At 41.7% G+C, this 20248-nt stretch overlaps 1 protein-coding gene across 2 annotated transcripts in view; it reads right to left on the bottom strand.

Annotated features, from left to right (window-relative positions):
- PALMD (palmdelphin) overlaps positions 1–20248 on the bottom strand; it is an 82344-nt gene that overhangs the window by 15259 nt on the left and 46837 nt on the right. For both annotated transcript variants that reach the window (XM_061633696.1, XM_061633697.1), the window contains 2 exons: positions 11978–12058; positions 2435–2565 (listed from right to left, as the gene is read on the bottom strand). In XM_061633696.1, coding sequence (XP_061489680.1) covers positions 2435–2565; positions 11978–12058 — 212 coding nt within the window. The remainder of the gene's footprint in view (positions 1–2434; positions 2566–11977; positions 12059–20248) is intronic.

Genomic DNA, 20248 nt, shown 5'->3' on the forward strand with positions numbered 1-20248 from the left:
TGGCATCCTTTTATCACGTTAGCACTACATAGAAGTTTAACATTAAGAACAATATCTTCCTTCCAGGAGTTGCAGTGCGTGTTCTCTTGGAAAAGATAGAAATGTGTTAATTCAATTTGGGCATGAATGCATGTTTTTAGTGGCCAAATTAATCTCAAAATGGATGATCTGAGACCACTGCTTAAACAAACAAACAAAAAAGATTCACAGCATCATTGGTGAAAAATAGTTCTGTAGCTACAGGTCATATTGCCTTGATGTAAATGTGCCAATAAAGCAGCACAGGACATGATGCAATTAACACAGAGTAAAGAGGTATTTGTTTGCCTCTGTTCCCCTGTGCAGCATCTCATTTGCTACATGATTGGCTGTGAACACACTAGTCTCCTACAACAAAGTATTTCCATTAGCCACACCTGCAGGGGGAACGGGTTGATCTGCAGATCAGTTGCAAAATTTCATTGAAGCTGAATTTTTTTAATTTTTTTTTTATTAAGAAAAAGACACTCAAGCTGATCCTACCCAGTTTTACAGTAAGAAGGGGTAGGGTTTGACTAGCATTGTGTGCCCCCGTTTTCAGAAAAGAGAGGTGGAGACACTCTGGAACCAGCAGAACAGTGAGTGTGTTTCTACCCGTTAACTGAGTCCAGGAGTTAACTGAATTGCTATTGGCAGGTAACCTTTCTGATTTTTTACTAATGACATTTGGCTTGGAATTTGTTTACATCCATTCCAATAAAAGGCTGGGTACATTTTTTGGTATGCATCAAAATGGAATCATTCTGGAAGAAACAATGACTTGCGTGTGAAAGGTCAAAATCAAAACAACAACAAAAAAGAGGAGAGAACTGGGAAACACACCAAATTATATTTTAAAAGCCAATAATAAGATATACGCGTCTCCTCTTCCCTGGGGACAGGAGAAAGGAAACAGCACTGTAGGGAGGAAGGGAGCAGTGTAGTGCCCTCTCCTTTGCCATCTCAAGATCTCAGCCACGACTAAATGTGTACATGTAAAAAAGGTAATGGCTTGTATCCAATGTAGCACTAAGTAACCATCCCATCAGCCCAAAGAGTTGCGAGCGTGCAACAAGGTTCCCCTCCTCTCCTCCCCTTGGGCACGTCCTCCCTCCTCTCTAAATTTTCTCTGAAGGGTTGGGGGAAAACCCAGAACAGACTTAGGAGGTGGGGGGAGAGAGGAAAGTCTTGTTGCACAAGCGGTTACTTAGCGCTACATTGGTTACAAACCAACGTGTGCTCTTGACAAATGCACAGCTTCTGCTGTGTGTGGCAGCAGTGGCCAGCTGCTGATGTGTGGTCAGTAGTGACCACAAATCCCTGCCATGCATATTATACACACATCTGCACACACAGTACCAAAAATGCATTTTTGCCATTGTGTCATATGTGGAGCAGCTCTGAATAACACTGGTGTTGGCCAAAGGTTGATTTTAGCACTGCCAGTGCCTACCTCTGGTAGGATTTAAAGTTTCTAGGGTGTTGGCTTCTAAAGAATTCTTTTCTAAAGAATTGGCAGAGAAAGTTTTAATGAGACCACAGAGGATGTGAACAGGTGCTGTTGTGGGCTCCTTGGTAACAGTACAGGGTTTATTTTGATGCTAATACCATGCTCCAAATCCTTCCTACTCACAGCAGGTGGGAAACCAATTTCCATGGTTGCTGAGAGACCTGTGTTGATTATGAAGTGATTATGGCACCTTAGGCACAGAGGCACATTTAAGGTGCATGGACTAGGCCCAACCCTACCATGTACTTTAATGTCAGTTGAAGAAGATATAGAAAATAACTATTTCTGCTGATTGAGAAACTAACCACATTCTGCAAAACAAAATATGAATGTCAACACTTTACCATACCAACATTCATACTGAAGTAGGATATTGTAACTGAGGGAATGTCAAATCTGGAAATTTTGATTCCCTCTTTTTATCATTGCTAGCTGAACATCAGAATTTTAATGTCAAGTCTGGCCCATTCTAAATGTCACAGGTACATGTGAAGCTGCCTTATATTGAGTCAGAGATTGGACTACATACTGTAGCTCAGCATTATCTACAATGACTGGAAGTGGCTCTCCAGGATTTTAGGCAGAGGTTGCTCCCAGCCCTACCTGGAGATCGAAATGGCATTTTAAAAATGGCTAGTAAAAAAATGGTCAGTTGCTGCCATTTTGAAGTAATGATGAAGAAAACATGGTGAAACTTTGACCATCTGCAGCACAATCAGAACCTGATCTTTTAAAATCAGGTGGGATTTTTTTTGGGGGGGGGTGAGGTAGAAATTGGTTGTATTATTGAAACAGCAAAACACAAATAGTTGGCCCCAAAGACAATAATCCCCCTGTTACAATTAGAAAATTGATCCGATCACATAGTTTTTAATAGTAGAGCAGAAAGAAGAATTTGTGTTGTACCTGAGGATATTTTGTTCCAACTCATTCATCCGTCGTTGATCCTCTCGATTCTGGTTTTGCATTTCTTCTTGTTCTTTTGAAGTAAGAGTATTTAATCCATCCCAGAGCCATTTCTCACGTAGAGCTTTTTTCTATACATACATTTTTTTAAAAAAGAAGAATCCCATTAGCAATTTCCTTCAACTATCACACATCTGGCACAAATTGCTATATCAGCTATATATTGGCTCCACCCTGATGCACAACTAATCTGTTGCACCCCAGGTTAACCATGCCTCTACAAGACTAAAGGAGCAGTGTCACTCAGTGGTCATGTTCAGACAACTACATCTCAGCTTAACAAAACATTTGGCCATGCACACAACCCCTTTGTGTGAGCAAGTGAAAAAGCCAGGAAGTCTTCCATTATGTATAGTTTCCTATTTCATCAATTTCCACTAGTAAATTGTGGTTAGCAGTATGGAATAAGCTAGGATATGAACACATTTATTATTATTATTATTTGCTTGTTACCCAAAGGTCTCCACGCCATTTGCAACAATGTTAAAAATAAAAACATATATATCATAATAGAAAAACAAAACAATAAAATAACACCACCTCTATGCAGCTACAGGAAGTTTTGCCAGCATACTAATAACAGACATGGTTTGAAGTTTGATTGATATCCTGACTTGTTCTGAATCCATTAATCATAGCTTTCTGGTTTGGATGAAATGGGAAACCGTGGTTAGACACTTCCTGGTTTGATTGCTCACTCATGTGAAGGGAAGAGTGAAGAGGCTGCATATATGGCCAAAATACTTTCTCATATCTTGCCTTCTTAAGCTGGGATGTGATCATCTGAATGACGATCTTAAATCTTTAATGACAACATTGCTGCTCAATGACATATGAACTAATGTGTGCCATCTCCTCTTTTTTCTCCTCTTCCATTTCTAATGGGACGATCAGTTATAGTCTGAATAGTGTGCTGCTTATGTAGGAATTTCTTCCAGTTTTATGTGTGGATGCCACACCAGGAATCTAGGAGAAGTCTCTGGAAAAAGTATGTTGAAGAAGAGAGGATATCTTTATTGTGGAGTGGCTTCTTTAAGTGCTGCAACAGCTTGTGGTATATCCATACAGAGACCATTAACACAGTGTGATGTGATAAGACTTTCAGAATGGCTTGGATGATGGAACACTGCATTTGCCTGGTGTGGTTCTCATTATGCCATGTCATTGGTACTGAGGCACTAGATAGCATGAACTCCTGTCATCAGGCTCCATGCACGCTTGGGATGTACACAGGCCCATGAGCTAGCTAGAAGCAAAGAATTCCCATAATACTTCCTCGGCAGCCAACCATTCCATAACGTGAAGTAAATGTTGCTTGAGGCTTGACATATGTCTACAGTGCTTTATATAACATTTAAGTATCATTTAAGGGGTAAAGATCTATGAGATTTCTTTTTAAAGCTCTAGACAAATTCTTCTGCTGATATCCCAGTAACAATCTCTTAAAAGGTCAAAGCATATTCTTTTTATGAGTTGGTACTCAATAAGCACATTTTACCCATATTTAGAACAGAGGATAAAAGGGCACAACAAATGGAGATCAGAGGATCTGTGAAATATACAACTCTTTTTGGATGTTCATAAAAATTAATATAGTACCCCTAGTGATTCATAATCCTATGTCTGCACAATAACCCTGTGAGAATGTCTACCTTAGACACAAGAAATCAGAATTCAGGATTTTTCAGACCTGTCTGGGTCATTGGGGATGGGACGCTATTGGATGGGGCAGGGGGAGAGAGACTCACAGCTAGCTCAAACTGAGAATATATTCCACAAAATCCTGTTGTAGCATGGGGATGCGGGTCGGTGGGTGGGATTTAGGGCACTTTCTCAGTTCATGCTAGATTTGGGTTAATCATCTGCCCACTACTCTGAGCCCCCTTTGTTCTGCTGGTGGAATATGTCAGAAGCTGAGACTTCAAGATCTCAAAGCACTGCTTTAAACTTGACATATTGTACTGGTATCTGAGTACAAATACATGAGCATCAAATTGGCTTTGAAATATGCATTCATTTGTCGTGATATTGTGTACTTTAAAATATTTGGAAGCACAGCATTGAGACAATCCTAGTGTGAAACAGTCATGTATAGAGGCCAAACTTGATGTCAGAACATAAGAAGAGCCTGCTGTATTGGGCCAATGCCCCATCTAGTCCAGCATCCTGTTCTCATAATGGCCAACCAGTTGCCCAGGGGAAACCTGTGAGCAGGACCTGAGTGCAAAATCCCTCTCCCCTCCTGCAGTTTCCAACAACTGGTATTTGGAAGCATACTGCTTCCTCCTATGGAGGCAGAGTATAGCCATCATGGAAAAGTAGCCTTTTCCTCCATGAATCTGTCTAATCCTCTTTTAAATCCATTCAGGTTGGTGGCCATCACTGCCTCTTGTGGGAGCGAATTCCATAGTTTAATTATTTGCTATGTGAAGAAGTACTTTATTTTTTCTGTCCTGAATCTTCCAACATGCAGCTTCTTTGGATGTCCACGAGTTCTAATGTAATGAGAGAGGGAGAAAAGCTTTTCTCTGTTCACTTTCTCCATGCCATGCATAATTTTATACACTTCTATCTTCTATCATGTCACCTGTTGGAAGATTCAGGACAGACAAAAGGAAGTACTTCTTTACTTGGTGCATAGTTAAACTATGGAATTTGCTCCCACAAGATGCAGTAATGGCCACCAGCTTGGATGGCTTTAAAAGAAGATTAGACAAATTCATGGAGGACAGGGCTATCAATGGCTACTAGCCGTGATGGCTGTGCTGTGCCACCCTAGTCAGAGGCAGCATGCTTCTGAAAACCAGTTGCCGGAAGCCTCAGGAGGGGAGAGTGTTCTTGCACTCGGGTCCTGCTTGCGGGCTTCCCCCAGGCACCTGGTTGGCCACTGTGAGAATGGGATGCTGGACTAGATGGGCCACTGGCCTGATCCAGCAGGCTCTTCTTATGTTCTTATGTTCTTACTCTTCTCTAAATGAAAAAGCCTCAAATGTTGCTACCTTTCCTCATAGGGGAGTTGCTGCCATCCCCTTGATAATTTTGGTTGCCCTTTCTGAACCTTTTCCAGTTTGCTATATCCTGGTGAGATGACCAGAACTGTACATTGTATTCCAAATGCAGCCACACCATAGATTTCTATAGCAGCATTATGATATCGGCAGTTTTATTTTTAATACCTTTCCTAATGCTCCCTAGCATGGATTTGCCTTTTTCACAACTGCTGCACACTGAATTGGCATGATATCAGGAAACCCGTGACTGGTTTTCCTATGGCAATGATTTAACCCCTCTTCCATCTCCTAGTGTTTACATTTGTTGTTTACATTTCATATGTTCAAAACTGTGAGAGAAAGGGCTGTCACTCAGTGACAGAGTGCATGGTTTGCCTGCAAAAGGTCCTGGGTACAATCTCTGGCATCTCCAGGTGAGGCCAGGAAAGACTCCTGTCTGAGACCCTGGAGAACTCCTGCCTGCCAGTCAGTGTAGACGGTACTGAGCTAGATGGACCAATGGTCTGACTCAGTATAAGGCAGATTCCCATGTGGATGAAAGTTTCTCACCAACCCTATATACACCAGTCACACCTATTTAATGAATACAGTCCCTGTTTTCTCTTTTCATAATTGTGGTAGTTTGGTGTGCACCTATAGCTATTTTTTGAACAAAAATATAGTAACCCTTTAAGAATCAAACAAAAGGAGAGTTCAGTGGGGCTGCAAGAGCCTAAGAGCACAACTCTGAGAAAGTGGCTTCTTCATAGGCCAAAGGTACCAAATGTCACTGAACAGTTTGGAACTTGTTGGTGTTAAGAATGGTTCAACAACAATAAGTTTATTGTGGGACTTTTTGGGACTACTTCTTGGCCGTCAGCATCTCAAATGTGAATGTGTTGCTTTCCAGCTCTGCTATAATCCTTATCCCTGGAGCTGGCCCTACCATTAGACAAAATGAGGTAGTGGCCTCAGGTGGCACATGCTGGGAGGCAGAGAATGGTGGCAAGGTGTTGGAGGACAGAGCTGTGAGAGAATCTGGTGCCCTCAAGTGCAATGGAGGACACTATCCCGTTGCCTGAACTGAAAAATTCAATGGCGAATCAGTTGTCTGTATGTGAAATGGTACCCTGGGGGAGGGGCACCTTCTCCTTTGCCTCAGGCAGCAAAATGTCTTGGGCTGGCCCCGTTTATCCCACACCTCTGTCTGTGTACCCCGCCCTCTCCTACCCAAACCACATTGCCAGGATGAGCAGGAGAGGCTCCTTCTGAAAGCTGAGAGGATACAGACAGTGACTTGGGTTCTGCACATCCAAACAGCACTTAACAACAGAGTAACTGCCCATCTCAAGTGGACTCCTCACAATCCTGCAGTTTTTAGCTTCACATATATTGGGTGGGTGCCTTGAAATTCCTCACAGCTTAGAACACAGTGATTGGTTCTTCATCATATGACACCAGAAGCTCTATTTTGGAAATAGGATTAGCAAGACAAGAAAAGGTTGCTCATCTGTCTTTCATGTATGTGGAATGGTTAGCAAAATATATGTGTGGAATGTGTTTTAAAGGACAAATGTGAACCAGATTTCACCTGAGAGACAGAGACCTGGTTTTTTTTACCTCCTCCCATCATATGCCACTTTGACTTTGCCTGCCATGATGATCACACATCATCATTTCTGCCCCCCCCTTTGTGGCATTGTTCCCCTTCACTAGTGATGCCACCCTGTTCCTGCCCAAGTTTCAGCCCTGGCAAAATTCTCATTTATTTTTAGTAAGCACATAGCATTTATTGAACAACCAAAGGACATGCTCTCCAAGCATCTCTTAAGTGCCCTGAAGGGGTTAAGGAATGCATTCTGTGGTCGCATAGCAACTGCAATTCCAGCTCTCTCTGTTCTCTAACTAGGGGCTCATCTACACAGTGATTTAGTGTGTGTTTGGTGCTGCTCACATCCCCTTTTAATTTGCATGGTTCACATGATGTTACTGGCAAACAGAAGCTATCACACAGTTTCCCACCTGTAACTCCGTACTAAGCTAATCCTCTGATAATACGATCCCTGTTAAATTTCTTTCTGTTGTTTTCAGCCCAATGCTCCAGGCTATCGAGATCCCTTTGAATTTTGTTTCTGTCTTCCAAGGTATTAGCTATTCCTCCCAATTTTGTATCATCTGCAAATCTGATAAGCATTCCCTGCACCTCCACGTCCAAGTCATTAATAAAAATGTTGAAGAGCACTGGGTCCAGGACCAACCCCTAGGATACTCCACTCGTTACTTCCCCACAGTTTGAGAAGGAACCATTGATAAGCACTTTTTGAGTACGATTCTGTAGCCAACTGTGGATCCACCTGTTAGTTGTTCCATCCAGCCCACATTTAAATAGCTTGCTAATCAGAATATCATGGAGCACTTTGTCAAAAGCTATGCTGAAGGCAAGATATATTATATCCACAGCATTCCCATAGTCTACCAGGGAGATTACCCGATCAAAAAATGAAAGAAGATTAGTTTGGCAGGATTTGTTCTTGATAGATCCATGTTGGCTTCTAGTAATCACTGCATTGTTTTCAAGGTGCTTACAGATTGACCACTTTATAATCTGCTCCAGAATTTCCCCAAGGATTGATGTCAGGTTGACTGGTCTGTAGTTCCCCCATTCCTCCTTTTTGCCTTTTTTGAAGATAGGGACAACATTAGCTCTCCTCCAGTCATCTGGCACTTCAGCCATCCTCCATGATTTCACAAAGATAATAGACAGTGATTCTGTTAGTTCTTCAGCCAGTTCCTTCAATACTTTAGGTTGCAATTCACCAGTCCCTGGAGATTTGAACTCGTTCAAAGTGATTAGGTATTCCTTGACCATTTGTCTATCAATCTCAAGCTGCAATCCTGCTTCAAGCTGCAATCAAACTCAAGTTGCAGTCTTCACATTTCCCAGGATAGACCCTCTTTTGGGAGAAGACTGAGCCAAAGTAGGAATTGAGCACTTCTGCCTTTTCTTTGTCATCTGTTATCATTTTGCCATCCTCATTGAGTAGCTGTACCACCATTTCCTTTCTATGTCTTTTACTATGGATGTACCTGAAGAAAGCTTTTTTGTTGCTTTTGGCATCTCTCACTAACCTCATCTCATCCTCAACTTTAGCTTTCCTGATGCCATCCCTGCAATATCCTACAACCAGACCTGTGTCTCCTTCTGCTTATAGTGTCTACAGTGCCCTGTGGCTACAAAGGATTTAAGGACTATGATTTGCCATTAAAGTAGGCTAAGTTGTATTCCATATCCACTAAATAAGTGCTGCATTCATTATGGATATTATGGGGATTATTCCACAAAAGCGAGCATATTTTCATGGGCTTGGAGACTAATCTTCAAAGTGACACACAGGATCCTAGCTGTGAGATATGTGCTAATGTCAGCAGGAGATCCAAAGCAAGATCTTGTTTCCAGCTTTACAACATGTAAGTGGGTAGATATGACCTTTCTTTATTATGCAGAGTAGCTGCTCACTAAAAATCACCTACGATAGACCAGTTTCTAATTATGCCTATCTTATGTGTAGCTTCCTGCTTATTTTATTATATTTTCTCAAAACACTGTACAGTAGGGCCCCACTCATACGGCGGGTTAGGGACCAGGCCCCCTCCATAAAGCGGAAATTGCTGTAAAGCAGAACCCATAGACTATAATGGGGCTGTCGCACGAAAATGACGCGGAAACGTCGCAAAACGTTGTAAAAGAGCAAAAATCGGCTTTAAAATGGAAAACGAAAGCCGCCGCATTAGCAGAACGCCGGGAAGCAAAGCGCCGGGAAGCAGGGCCCTACTGTAATGGAATCTAAATCCCTGTATAACAATAATTTGTACAGTCATAGTTATTAGCAATAATACCATTAATATTTGCTGTTGGATGGAGTAAAATAGGATATCATGGGCATGACAGCAATAAGAAACCGCTTGAAACTTAAGAGCAGGAACATGTTAAAAAGATGTAATTCTTGCAAATACATAACACAGCATGAGTAACAGTTTGGGCTAACTCCCAGGTGAGTGGGTATAGGGCTCAATAATGTCACTAATAATGGAGCATCTCTTTGGCTTGTGCTAGAATGAATATAGTAAAAAAGAAGACTATAAGAAGAGGCTACTGGTTCAGGCCAAAGGCCCATCTAGTCCAGCATTCTGTTTTCTACAGTGGCCAGCCAGATGCTCCTGGAAAGCCCACAAGAAGGACATGGGCAAAATAGCATTCTGTTCTCAGCAGCTGGTCATCTGAGCCACGCTGCCTCTTATTCTGGAGGTGGTATATATAGCCATCATGATTAGTAGTAGCTTCTATGAGGAAGTGATGCAATGACATTTGATGAAGTAAACTTATATGATGGATATGTTAAAAAATCCCAATTCACTCATGCTGTACAAGTTTGATGGGACTGCTCCCTAATTTTTAGAACTTTGGATGTTCAAGATAATGCATTTTCAGCTCTTCTCACTGGATTAAGATGATGTACCTTCTCAATTATTTAAGAAAAAGATCCATCATTATTCATTTATGCATGCAGCATAAGGATTCCCCAACAATCCCTTTGCACCTGGCATGTCACAGCTACATTAAACTCTATCCTGGACCTTTGACTAGATGGGGAGCAGTTGACCCTTTTGTCTTTGTTGGAACACCACTTCTTTGCTAATATGAAGCACCCATTAATTAAATGAGGGTTTCACAAGCATATTCTTGCATTGGGTGGAAGACATAAATGAAAACACAACAAAGTCCTTTTCAGATGTTTTGCTGTCATTCTTCCACACTGAGGATGGGAATCCAGAGGTCCTGGAGAAATTGTTGGACTTATTCCCATCAGCTCCACCGAGCATGGACAATGGTCAGGGATAATGGGAAGTATAGTCTACCAAAATCTGGAGAACCGCAGATTCCCCACCCCTGCTCTATGGATCCCTTCTAATTCCTGCAGAGAACACGCATGGGCAAAAGGCAGCAGGCTCTACCTCTTCCAATTCGTCTGTGTTCACTGAATGCCTGAACAGGTCTCCTGAATGTACTGCTGTATGTGTATAGGGCTCTGTCTCTGTATGGAGGAGATCTCTGCAAAATCAGGGTTCCAGAGATTCTTCTATGCATACAATTGTACATGTGGGGGCCTTGTGGTGCACTTTGAATGTGCAGAGCTGTGACAACATTTGAAAACACCTACAGAAGCTTAGCAGATTGATCCACAATGACTTGAGCAGGCTTGTTTCCAGTACCAGCCATTTCACTGTTGAACCAATTTCGAACTAGAAAGAGCTGGAGAACCCGAATATCACCTCTGTGACTGCTGCAGTTCTTGCACTTTCAAACTGACCTTGACAACCAAATTCCATCACCCAGTTTCTGGACATGGCTCAATTTGTGCTAAGATTTTTATGACAACATTCTGGCTATTTTCAACAAATGAGCATTGTGGATTTTAATTTTTGTTCCATTCTGAATATGACAAGCAATGTCAAGCTGATCTTGAAAAGCTTTTCATGTGAGAGTGGCCATTTGATCCATCAGTAATTGGGTTTCTATACCAAGGAACTTGGCAGGTTTGACATCAGTGTAAAATCTGTACATGCTTCCCAGTGCGTGGGAAGCAAGGTCAGAACATCACATAGGCCCATTAACTTAATTGAGTAAACATGTGCCAGAGAGAATAAGCTATTGCCTGAGGATTTCAGTGGGATCTTCTATCTAATATTTTGTTCAATTCCATCGCTATGGACTCTAAAGCAAAGTGCAAATACTAAAGTGAACATGCCTGGTCTGAAAACAAGTGCAGCAATACTTTTAGTAATAAATTATTTCTGGCCACTACCTCATTTTAAACTGCAAAACACCAACAACTCAAGCCTATTTATGTGACTTCTGAAATGCCCACACTTATTAATAAAGTCTGTTTTCTAGCTAGTAAAGCTCAAAATTCACCTGTAAAGCTAAGAAAAGATGGAATTCAACCTGTAAATATTAAGGAATTGTTTAGATTTGTGATTGAAATTATGTGTGTAACTTGACATGTATTGTCTATATAGGAGACTTCTGTGGGAATTTGTCAAGTGATTATTTGCATGTGTGAATGGGCCAGCATAGATTTGACATCATAGATCAACATTCCCTAAACTGGTACCCTCCGGATATTTTGAACTACAGCTCTCGTCATCCCTGACCATTGGCCTTACTGACTGGGGTTGATGGAAGTTGTAGTCCAAAATATCTGGGGGGGGGGAGGGTACCAGACTGGGGCAGGCTGCCATAAATGGAATGTCCATATTCTCCCTGCCCCTGACACAATGCCTCAGGTCAAACATTCAGCAGCCAGCTGTCACATGCACAGAAATCAAGTAATACATATGCCTATATAAGCTAAGTGTTGATGCTCCTGGTTTTGGTTTCTTACCTTTTTATGCAGTGGATTTGCAGAAAAGGAAGTAAGAAAATTATTTGTACCTTCAAGTGTTGATGTTTTAGTTTTTCTTCTTCTACTTTAAGGCGTTTCTGAGTGATTTCTTCTTGCAGTTTCCTCTTGTCCTGAGAATTACAAAAATGAGAGCATTTCCCCCATCCATAGAATACTTTACTTTAAAAATTAGCTTGATTTGATAATATAATCTGTTCTATTAATAATCAACAAAAGTTTTGCCACTGGATTCAGTGGATGAAAATGACCTTTGAGGAAATTTTCTCTGTTCCGAAACAAAGTCTAGCATGTTAGCATAAATACTGTGAAAGCATTCCCTATGACCTGGTCCACAGCATTCAGTGCTCTATGGCATGGATGGGAAACCTGTGGCTGCCCAGATGCTGTTGGACCACAACTCCTATCTTTCCTGACCATTGGCCATGCTGACTGGGGCTGATGGGAGTTGGAGTTCAACAATATCTGGAGAGCCACAGGTTCCCCATCTCTAGGGTACAGGATAAAAAACCAGCATTTCCAGCATATGATTCTAGTTGATGTGGACTGCTTCAGCTCAGCTGGAGACCACGTTGTTATAACTAGGGATGGGTGAAGCTGTTCATTTTGATTTCTCTATTACGTTCTTCACATTTCTACAACAGTTTGTGATTTTTTTTAAAAAAAAATAGTCATCATGAAAATTCAACAGCATTTTAGTGTGAATTTCACCTATGTACATTTTTGTATGCAACTTTGCCTAATATACACATTTTTGCAAAACAATTTCCCCTAATATAATGCATTTTTGTATGCTGTTTTCACTAATGTATTCAGTCTTATGTACACCCTAGTAAATGAGGTTTTGTACACATTATTTGGTTGGAGAACTACGCTGCAAAATTCGGGGAAGTGTGAATTTTGAAGGATGGCTGTGTTTCAGTTCGCGTATTGTTTTGGAAAGTGCAAATTAAGTATGTTTGCCTTTAAATATGAACTAAATCGAATTTCTCCCTCATCCTTAGTTACAACAATACCAGCCAGAAACAGTCAGATCCCATTCATTTAAGTTGCCTGATGAGCTGAGGGAGCATGATTTCCTTAAGGCACCGGCAGTCCTGTCTATTGGCACGCATTCATAGGATGAATGTCTAGCATATGTTATCACATGGACTTAAAAGCATTTGAGCAGAAATCTTTCTAATTCCCCTGCCTTCAGACCCAATCCAAACAGCCACCTAGAGGGAAAGGGCAAGATGAGTGAATTCTGCTGCTCTTTCTCCTTTCTGTTGTACAGCTTATGTGATTAAGAACATAAGAAGTGCCTGCTGGATCAGGCCAGTGTCCCATCTGGTCCAGCATCCTGTTCTCACAGTGACCTACCAGACGCCTATGGGAAGCCCGTGCTTAGAGGGTACAGGTGAACAGGCAGTAATTACGAGGAGCAGCTCAGCCAGGGGCTTTGTGGGTTGGCAGTACCCCTCCCCTGCTGGGTTGTGGGCCAGATGTCTGGCAATTACAACCCCTGATTGAAGAACACTCATAGTACTTTAAAATGGTAAGAACCACCATTTGGAGGACTCCTCGACTTATTAGAGATGTAGAAAATTGCCTTAACATAGTCTCATGAAAAAGTAATCCATTTCCCTGTTACCTGCTGCAACTGTGAAAATGGAATCCAAAGCTATAAGAAATCTGCCATACTTTTTGTTAAAGCCTACTCAGTATTACCAATATTGAGATGCTACATAAAATAAAGGTTAGTTTTGCTCAGTATAGATGGGAAGAAACAAAAGAGAAGAAAAAATATAGTAGATCTTGATATATTATTAAGCCATTCTGCAGTAAGAAAAGAGGTGTTAGATTTTACAGTCTTGAGATTCTTGAGGTGGGGATGGAGGTGCTGTCTCCCTTTTTCTACTTTCAGCTGCTGGAAAGAGGAATAAACGTATCCCAGGGCAGAAGAATTTAACAAAAAAAATGGAAATAAAGTCACTGGGTGTATCTATAAACTTACAGTGCTTTTATACCACTTCAGTGGTTGTGGCTTCCCCCAAGAACCCTGGGAATTGTAGTTTCAGAGAACATCACCTCACAGAACTATAATTCCCAGGGTTCTCTGGGGAGAAGAAAGGATTGCTAAAATCTATCACATATTTTATGTTTGCAGCCTCCCTGATCCACCTGGTGGCCCCAATATGGGGTCCCTGGATTGGGCTGCCCTGTGTTGAGCTGGGGACCACCCACTCCAGCTCAGATCTGTCCCCAAAGCAATTTGGGGGTGGGGCTAAGAGTATTTAAATCCCTATTTTAAACATACTGCAGAGAGGAAAACAGAGGAAGGGGGAGACATTGTGTCTTCTCCCCCCCAACAGAGCAGGTGGATTCAATCTGGCATATGTGAGCAGCTTCCCTGCACAGAGGAGCAACAACTTATCCCAGTCTGCATCTGTTCTGGAATTGCTTTTTAAGATGTTTTTAAAGCTTTCATTTTAAAAGATGTTTTTTAAAGATGTTTTGTTTTAATAAATTTTAAAGTCTGTTTTTAAGGTGTTTTAGAGTGTTTTTAGTGTTTTTGTTTGGCGCCCTGGGTCCTACTGGGAGGAAGGGTGGGATAGAAATTTAATTATTCACAACAACTGGCATCACTCATGATTGAATCCTCTGCTTGCAAGCTGATAAGCAGGAGGATTTGTCCCTGAGCAGTGCTGCTTCAGGGGGCAGGAAGGAGAGGCCTGGTGAAAAGGAGTGGTCAGGCAGGAAAGGCGTCCACTCACTGCAGCCTTATCTTCTCCTGTAAAGACTCAGCCTCCGGGTAGGCCCTTCCTTTTCACAGTTTCTCCTTCTTCCAGCCCACACTTGCCTCTCTTTTCCCCCTTACACCCTGCCCCCTGACAGTCCCGGATCACTCTGGGCCACCCAACCCAACCTGTGGCAATCTGGGGCTGTCTCAACCCAACTCGACTGACACCTGGATTCTCCTGAATCAGCCTGATGCAGTTTGGGCCTTGGCTGAATTCGGGACACAGCCATAACATATATATTTTCCTCTTTTTGAGAAGAAATTTCAGGATTCTTCTTCACAGTACCTGTTTAGTCCTTTCCATTTTGGTACATATCAGATACCTATTTAAGAACAGAAACACTGAAAAATTCCATGGGGTGTTTAGTATTAAAGGTTTAGGCATGCAAAATATTATTTCCATATTATTTTGCCAAATGCAAAAATATTAAATGATTATTTACCTGATTGATCAAGAACTAGGGACCAGATCCAAATTTCAGGAGACAAATCTTCCAAGTCCCAAAAGATACTTCTGTTTTCTTAATTTATTTACTGGCAGGGCCGCTGCCAGAGGGTGGCCAGGTTTGGCCCTGGCCGAGGGCCCCTCCTTAGGGTGGGAGGGTAGTGCTCCCACTCTGCAATCTGCAGCCGTGTTGTCATCTGACCCTACCACAGATTGCAGAGAGGGAGCTCCCAGCCCCCTCTACAGACCGCACAGGCCCACAACATCTGTCCACACACCCTACTTACCTCTCCTGTTGCTGTGCACGCTGTGCACGCATACCTGCCATCAACCAAGATGGTGGTGGGGGCTTATCTAAGGGGCTGACTCCCCTACCACCATCTTGGTTGATGGCAGGCATGTGTGTGTGCATAACATAGTGTGCGTATTTGCCATCAACCAAGATGGTGGTGAGGGCATCAACCCTTTATGGAAGCCTCCACTGCCATCTTGATTGATGGCAGCCATGCATGCTCAGCACACAGGGCATTCTCACAAAGCAACAGAGAGGTAGGTGGGGCGTGTGGATGGGCGCTGCAGGCCCGGGCAGACTGGTGCCCATGGGCCTAGTCATGCCTGGTGCTGGCCCTGTTTACTGTCATCACAGTGAGAAATAGCAAGGGGGAGGTTAACTGAGGTTAGGTTAGTAGGAGGTAATTTTAGTTATTGAGAATTTAGTAAGTAGGCTGGGCTCTATTCCCATTATTGTCTAAAGACTATGAATAATCTTCAGTGCAGATAGGAGTTATTTCTGGCATACATCCCATAGTACAACTATAAACTACATTTGGGACATAGTTTGGTAGCCTATATTTACATGTGTCCTTATAATGTTTATACTCTTCACAGTGTCTCCTGCCTCTACTTCCCTAACTTATTGAACCAAGCAGCTGAACATCTTTAAGAGAAAAATGATAGCCACTGTTGTTCTATTTTTAAAGCTTGTTTACTAAGGTATACCCTCTGTAGCAGTTTGGAATGGTTCAGATTTTGAGAACATTATGTTGTCAATCTTTGAACTTCATGCTTTCCTTTCTTCTGAATGTCACTATATAAATGGCTTTGATTTAATTTGGTCAAAATGAGGTTGTACATTGAGAGCAAAGACCACTCATTTTTCCTAACTGGGATCATACTTACAGATATACCTACACAGGGATTTGTTGTCTGCTGCTGGGTGAGCTCAACTTTCTCCTACTTTGCTCCATAAATGAATGACACATTCATTTTATTTCAGATCCACTGATGGCTTTCTTTTCCTTTTCATCTGCCTTCCCTACTCCAGGAGGGCTGGACTTTCCTTCAAAGGAAATTTGGAGGATGGGGGGGTCCATAATAGTTATGAGGGCCAGCTAATGAGCACTGTGCACAATCCCTTTTGCTGCAAATGGAAAGAATACTATTCTCTAGAGCTCAGTTCTTAAGATAAGGTGACACGTCAGACCAAAGCAGAGTGAGTGCAGTATGGGCTCAGCACTCACATTATGTACTGCATATCTGGCACCCTGTAGCCAGCCCTCCGTGTAGGTGGGTTAGCCACATTTCCAGGTGGGGCACTGGAGGGAGGAGAGGTGCATAGCACCAGCCAATTCACCCCTTCTACACGCTAGTGGAGAAGATGTGAAGACCAGGCCAGGGGAAGGGAAAGGCAATGACCTTCCTCCTCACTCCTCCTCCATGCACTGATTGTGTTACCTTACATAATGGGCTATGTAAAGGTCATGTTAACAGAAAATTTAGTATGAATCCAGGAATTAAATGACTGGTATATTTTTTGTTTCACAAGAAAAAAGGATGTTAAGGATACAGTGAACAAGGGGACACCAAAAGGTAGTAACTTCTCCTTAAGTGTCCCTGCTAGTATTGTTCCTGACCTGTAGATTTTTTTCCTGTTAGACAATCAATGGAAAACTTTTAAACTATTTGCTATATAAAGGATTAAGTAAGTGATTGGAAACTAATTGTGGAAAGCAATTGGATTTTTTTTTTACTGGTTGATTTTTTTTTCTGCCCAGAAACTCTGATAAGGCCTCAGAGCTGAGCTGCACACATAGGGAAAATCAGAGATTAGGACTGGAGTCTAACTCTAGCTCATAATACAAAGGTTTAATATGTAACTGTTCAAGTGTCATGTTAATATACAGGATGTCCCCCCCCCAGCATCACTTAAGTAATTAAAGAGTGATTGTGATCATGAAAAATCCACCACCAGTCAGGGAAAGTCTTGAGTGAGCAGACTTTTGGGGAGTCTTCCAGATGAGGCTTTTGTTGTGCACTCACCCTGCCTTATTCACTGAATTTTTCAGGGAGCCCTATTCTTAAATTGCTGCTGTTCTTAAAATAAGCTATTCTTTAAATGGAGGCTGTCATGGCACAAATTAAAAAGACTATTTCCCAAGGAATTCTGGGGGGGGAGAAGCACAACTCGGGGGGTGCACCCATTTGCCCCACTCTGGCTACAGGGCTAAGCAGGTCCATAGCAAGCTTAAAAGTTCAGGGGGCACCAAAAAAAGCGGGGGAGGGAGCTTTTTCTGTAATTAATTTTTAAAAAGGGGATAATTTTTGGAGGGCTGGATCCCACCAGCCCCTCCCTGACTATGGGCCTGTGCACAAGCTTTTATTGCAGCCCCTTTCAATATTTGTCAGTTGCCACATTTTTAGGACTTAAAAGTGGATGCATTTCTTAGTAATTTTGCTTTTTTTAAAAACAAAAAATTCATTCTGACCTACAGAGCTCATTTCCAGCAAGACAGCTATGTAGTTAATTGAATTATATTCTATATTTGCTTATAGTTCTTATCACTAAAGGACCATACAAGCATAAATCCTTCAAAAATAGCTAGGTAAATAACAGTACCAGAACATGCCCAATGTTGAGTCTAATAGCTTAGCAAACATAATGATATCAGAATAAGCCAAAATCAACAAGGCAGCCTCTCATCTCCAGTGACACGTGGATGAAGATGCCTGGTCAAGCTTCTTTAAGAGAGGTTTCTCAGCTATTTCTAGGGTTCCAGTAAAAGAGCCCCCTCTTTCTTCCACCAGCTTAAAACCCCCAAAACACTTCCACAATGCTCTTTCTCTTTTACTTTCTTCAACCCTCTCCTTAATGCCCAACGTTTCCATGAACCTTTTGGCACAATCCCAAGCCCCCATGCCTTAGTGTAACCAAGCTGAAATAGATGTTACTGAAATACACATTCTCCTTCTCTTTACCCTTGCCTCCATTTCCCACTCTCTCCTCTGTTGTCTCCCATATATCAAAATTTAGACTGCAAGCCCCTTGGGGTAGGGACCTGTCCTCTTGTTCTCTGTAGGGCACCATGCATATTGATGGCATCAGTAACAGTTGAATTGTCTGCAATTGAACTGCTGCTATAGGCTCAAAACAGGAAGCAAAATTTCTCCACCTTGCCAGGGACATGGGGAACCCCTCTATGTTTCTTGTGGGCTACTGTTTAAAAAGGGGCTATGGCAAACTTGCAAATAAGCCCACAGAAGTTACTAGCCTGCAAACATTTTAGCAGCTTGCCTGACTATATACACTGAAGCAACTCATTTGTGGAGAAGGCCTGACTCTCTTCTGGGAATGGAGGGGAAATTTAACCCAGTCCACATTTAACAGTGAATCTACTTAATCTGCACTTTGTGAAATAACACGTGAACTAAAACACAGCTATCCTTCAAAATTTGCACATCTTCAAATTATGTAATGCAGTTCTTGAGACAGGTAACGTGTACAAACACATGTATACTAAGATAAAGTGTGCATAAATATGCATATATTTAGTGCAAAGGACATGCAAATGCATTATATCAGGAAAAATGCTTTGCAACAATTGTGTATTAGGGAAAATTGCATACAATTAGGAAAAATTCACACTCAAATGCTGATGAATTTTCATAAAGAGTTTAAAAAAACTTCAAACTCTTTTCCAGGTTTTTAAAAAAAGTCTTCCTTGTCAACTGCAACAGATTCTTTATTCACCACAGTATTTGTAAAACTGAGTACAGAGAGGCTGATAGTGACAGCAGTTCATCAATGTGAAGTCTTGCTATTCGGGGATGGATAAAACAGAGGTTGAACTAAGGATTTGGGAAAGGGTTGAACTTGAATTAAATAGCTCCTTAAGAAGCAGCTGGTTTTAGTTCTTTCCTTCTTTAATTCTTGGTTCTTCGGCTGTGTAAGCTTGGCAAGTGTTGGGAGCGATGGCAATCTAAATGTAACAATATGTCAGAAAGAACTTTCTCATTTTTCTGAAGCACGTCATGTCTAGCTGTAGTAGTGCTGTCTTGGGTCATGATCATTATAGGGTCACAATACCAATACTAGGCCAATCATAGTGCTGTCTTTAAAGAACAGCCAAAGTGTTCACTTCAATGAACTGATCTACTGGCCCAAACTTGTTGTGAGATGAGAGCATGAGGGTTGCATCAGAGCAGGAGAAAGTGAGAGGTCAACACTTTTTGTTGTTACACTGGCTTTTCCCCTGCATCTTCTTCCTCTTAAAAAAAAGAGCACACTTCTGAGGCAACTTTCTCCAAGCCTTTGGCGTATATTATGCTCCTTATGAATAAAATATCCATAAATTGAATTGAATTTCAGCTATCTCTTCTTTTAAAGTTGGTGTTCTCATGAATGGCCAACAAATACACATTTAATTAAGTAGAATATTGATTGTCCTGGGCACTTCTCTCCTTTTCAAGCGCTGGAATTTCCTATGTCCAGCTCTCTCCTAGCTTTTTGACCTAGTGTCCTTCAAATTAACACATGGATGCACACTCACTGAGCCACTGATTCTTAATGACAGCATCACGTATGCCTGATATAAAACATTGCCTGACTCCTACGTCTCTGGCATTCAGTGCCTGAGACCTAACTGTCAGATCATCTGCCCACCACATATCCAATTCATACACAGAATTATGCTGAAAGCCCAAAGTTTTGTAGTCTATGAAACCAAACAAAATAAGAACAGAAATAAAGGATTTCAGACAGAACAGGGAAACATTCCCTTCACCTAGTTACATCTAAGC

This window comes from Rhineura floridana, chromosome 6 (assembly GCF_030035675.1).
Source record: "Rhineura floridana isolate rRhiFlo1 chromosome 6, rRhiFlo1.hap2, whole genome shotgun sequence".
Taxonomy (NCBI): domain Eukaryota; kingdom Metazoa; phylum Chordata; class Lepidosauria; order Squamata; family Rhineuridae; genus Rhineura; species Rhineura floridana.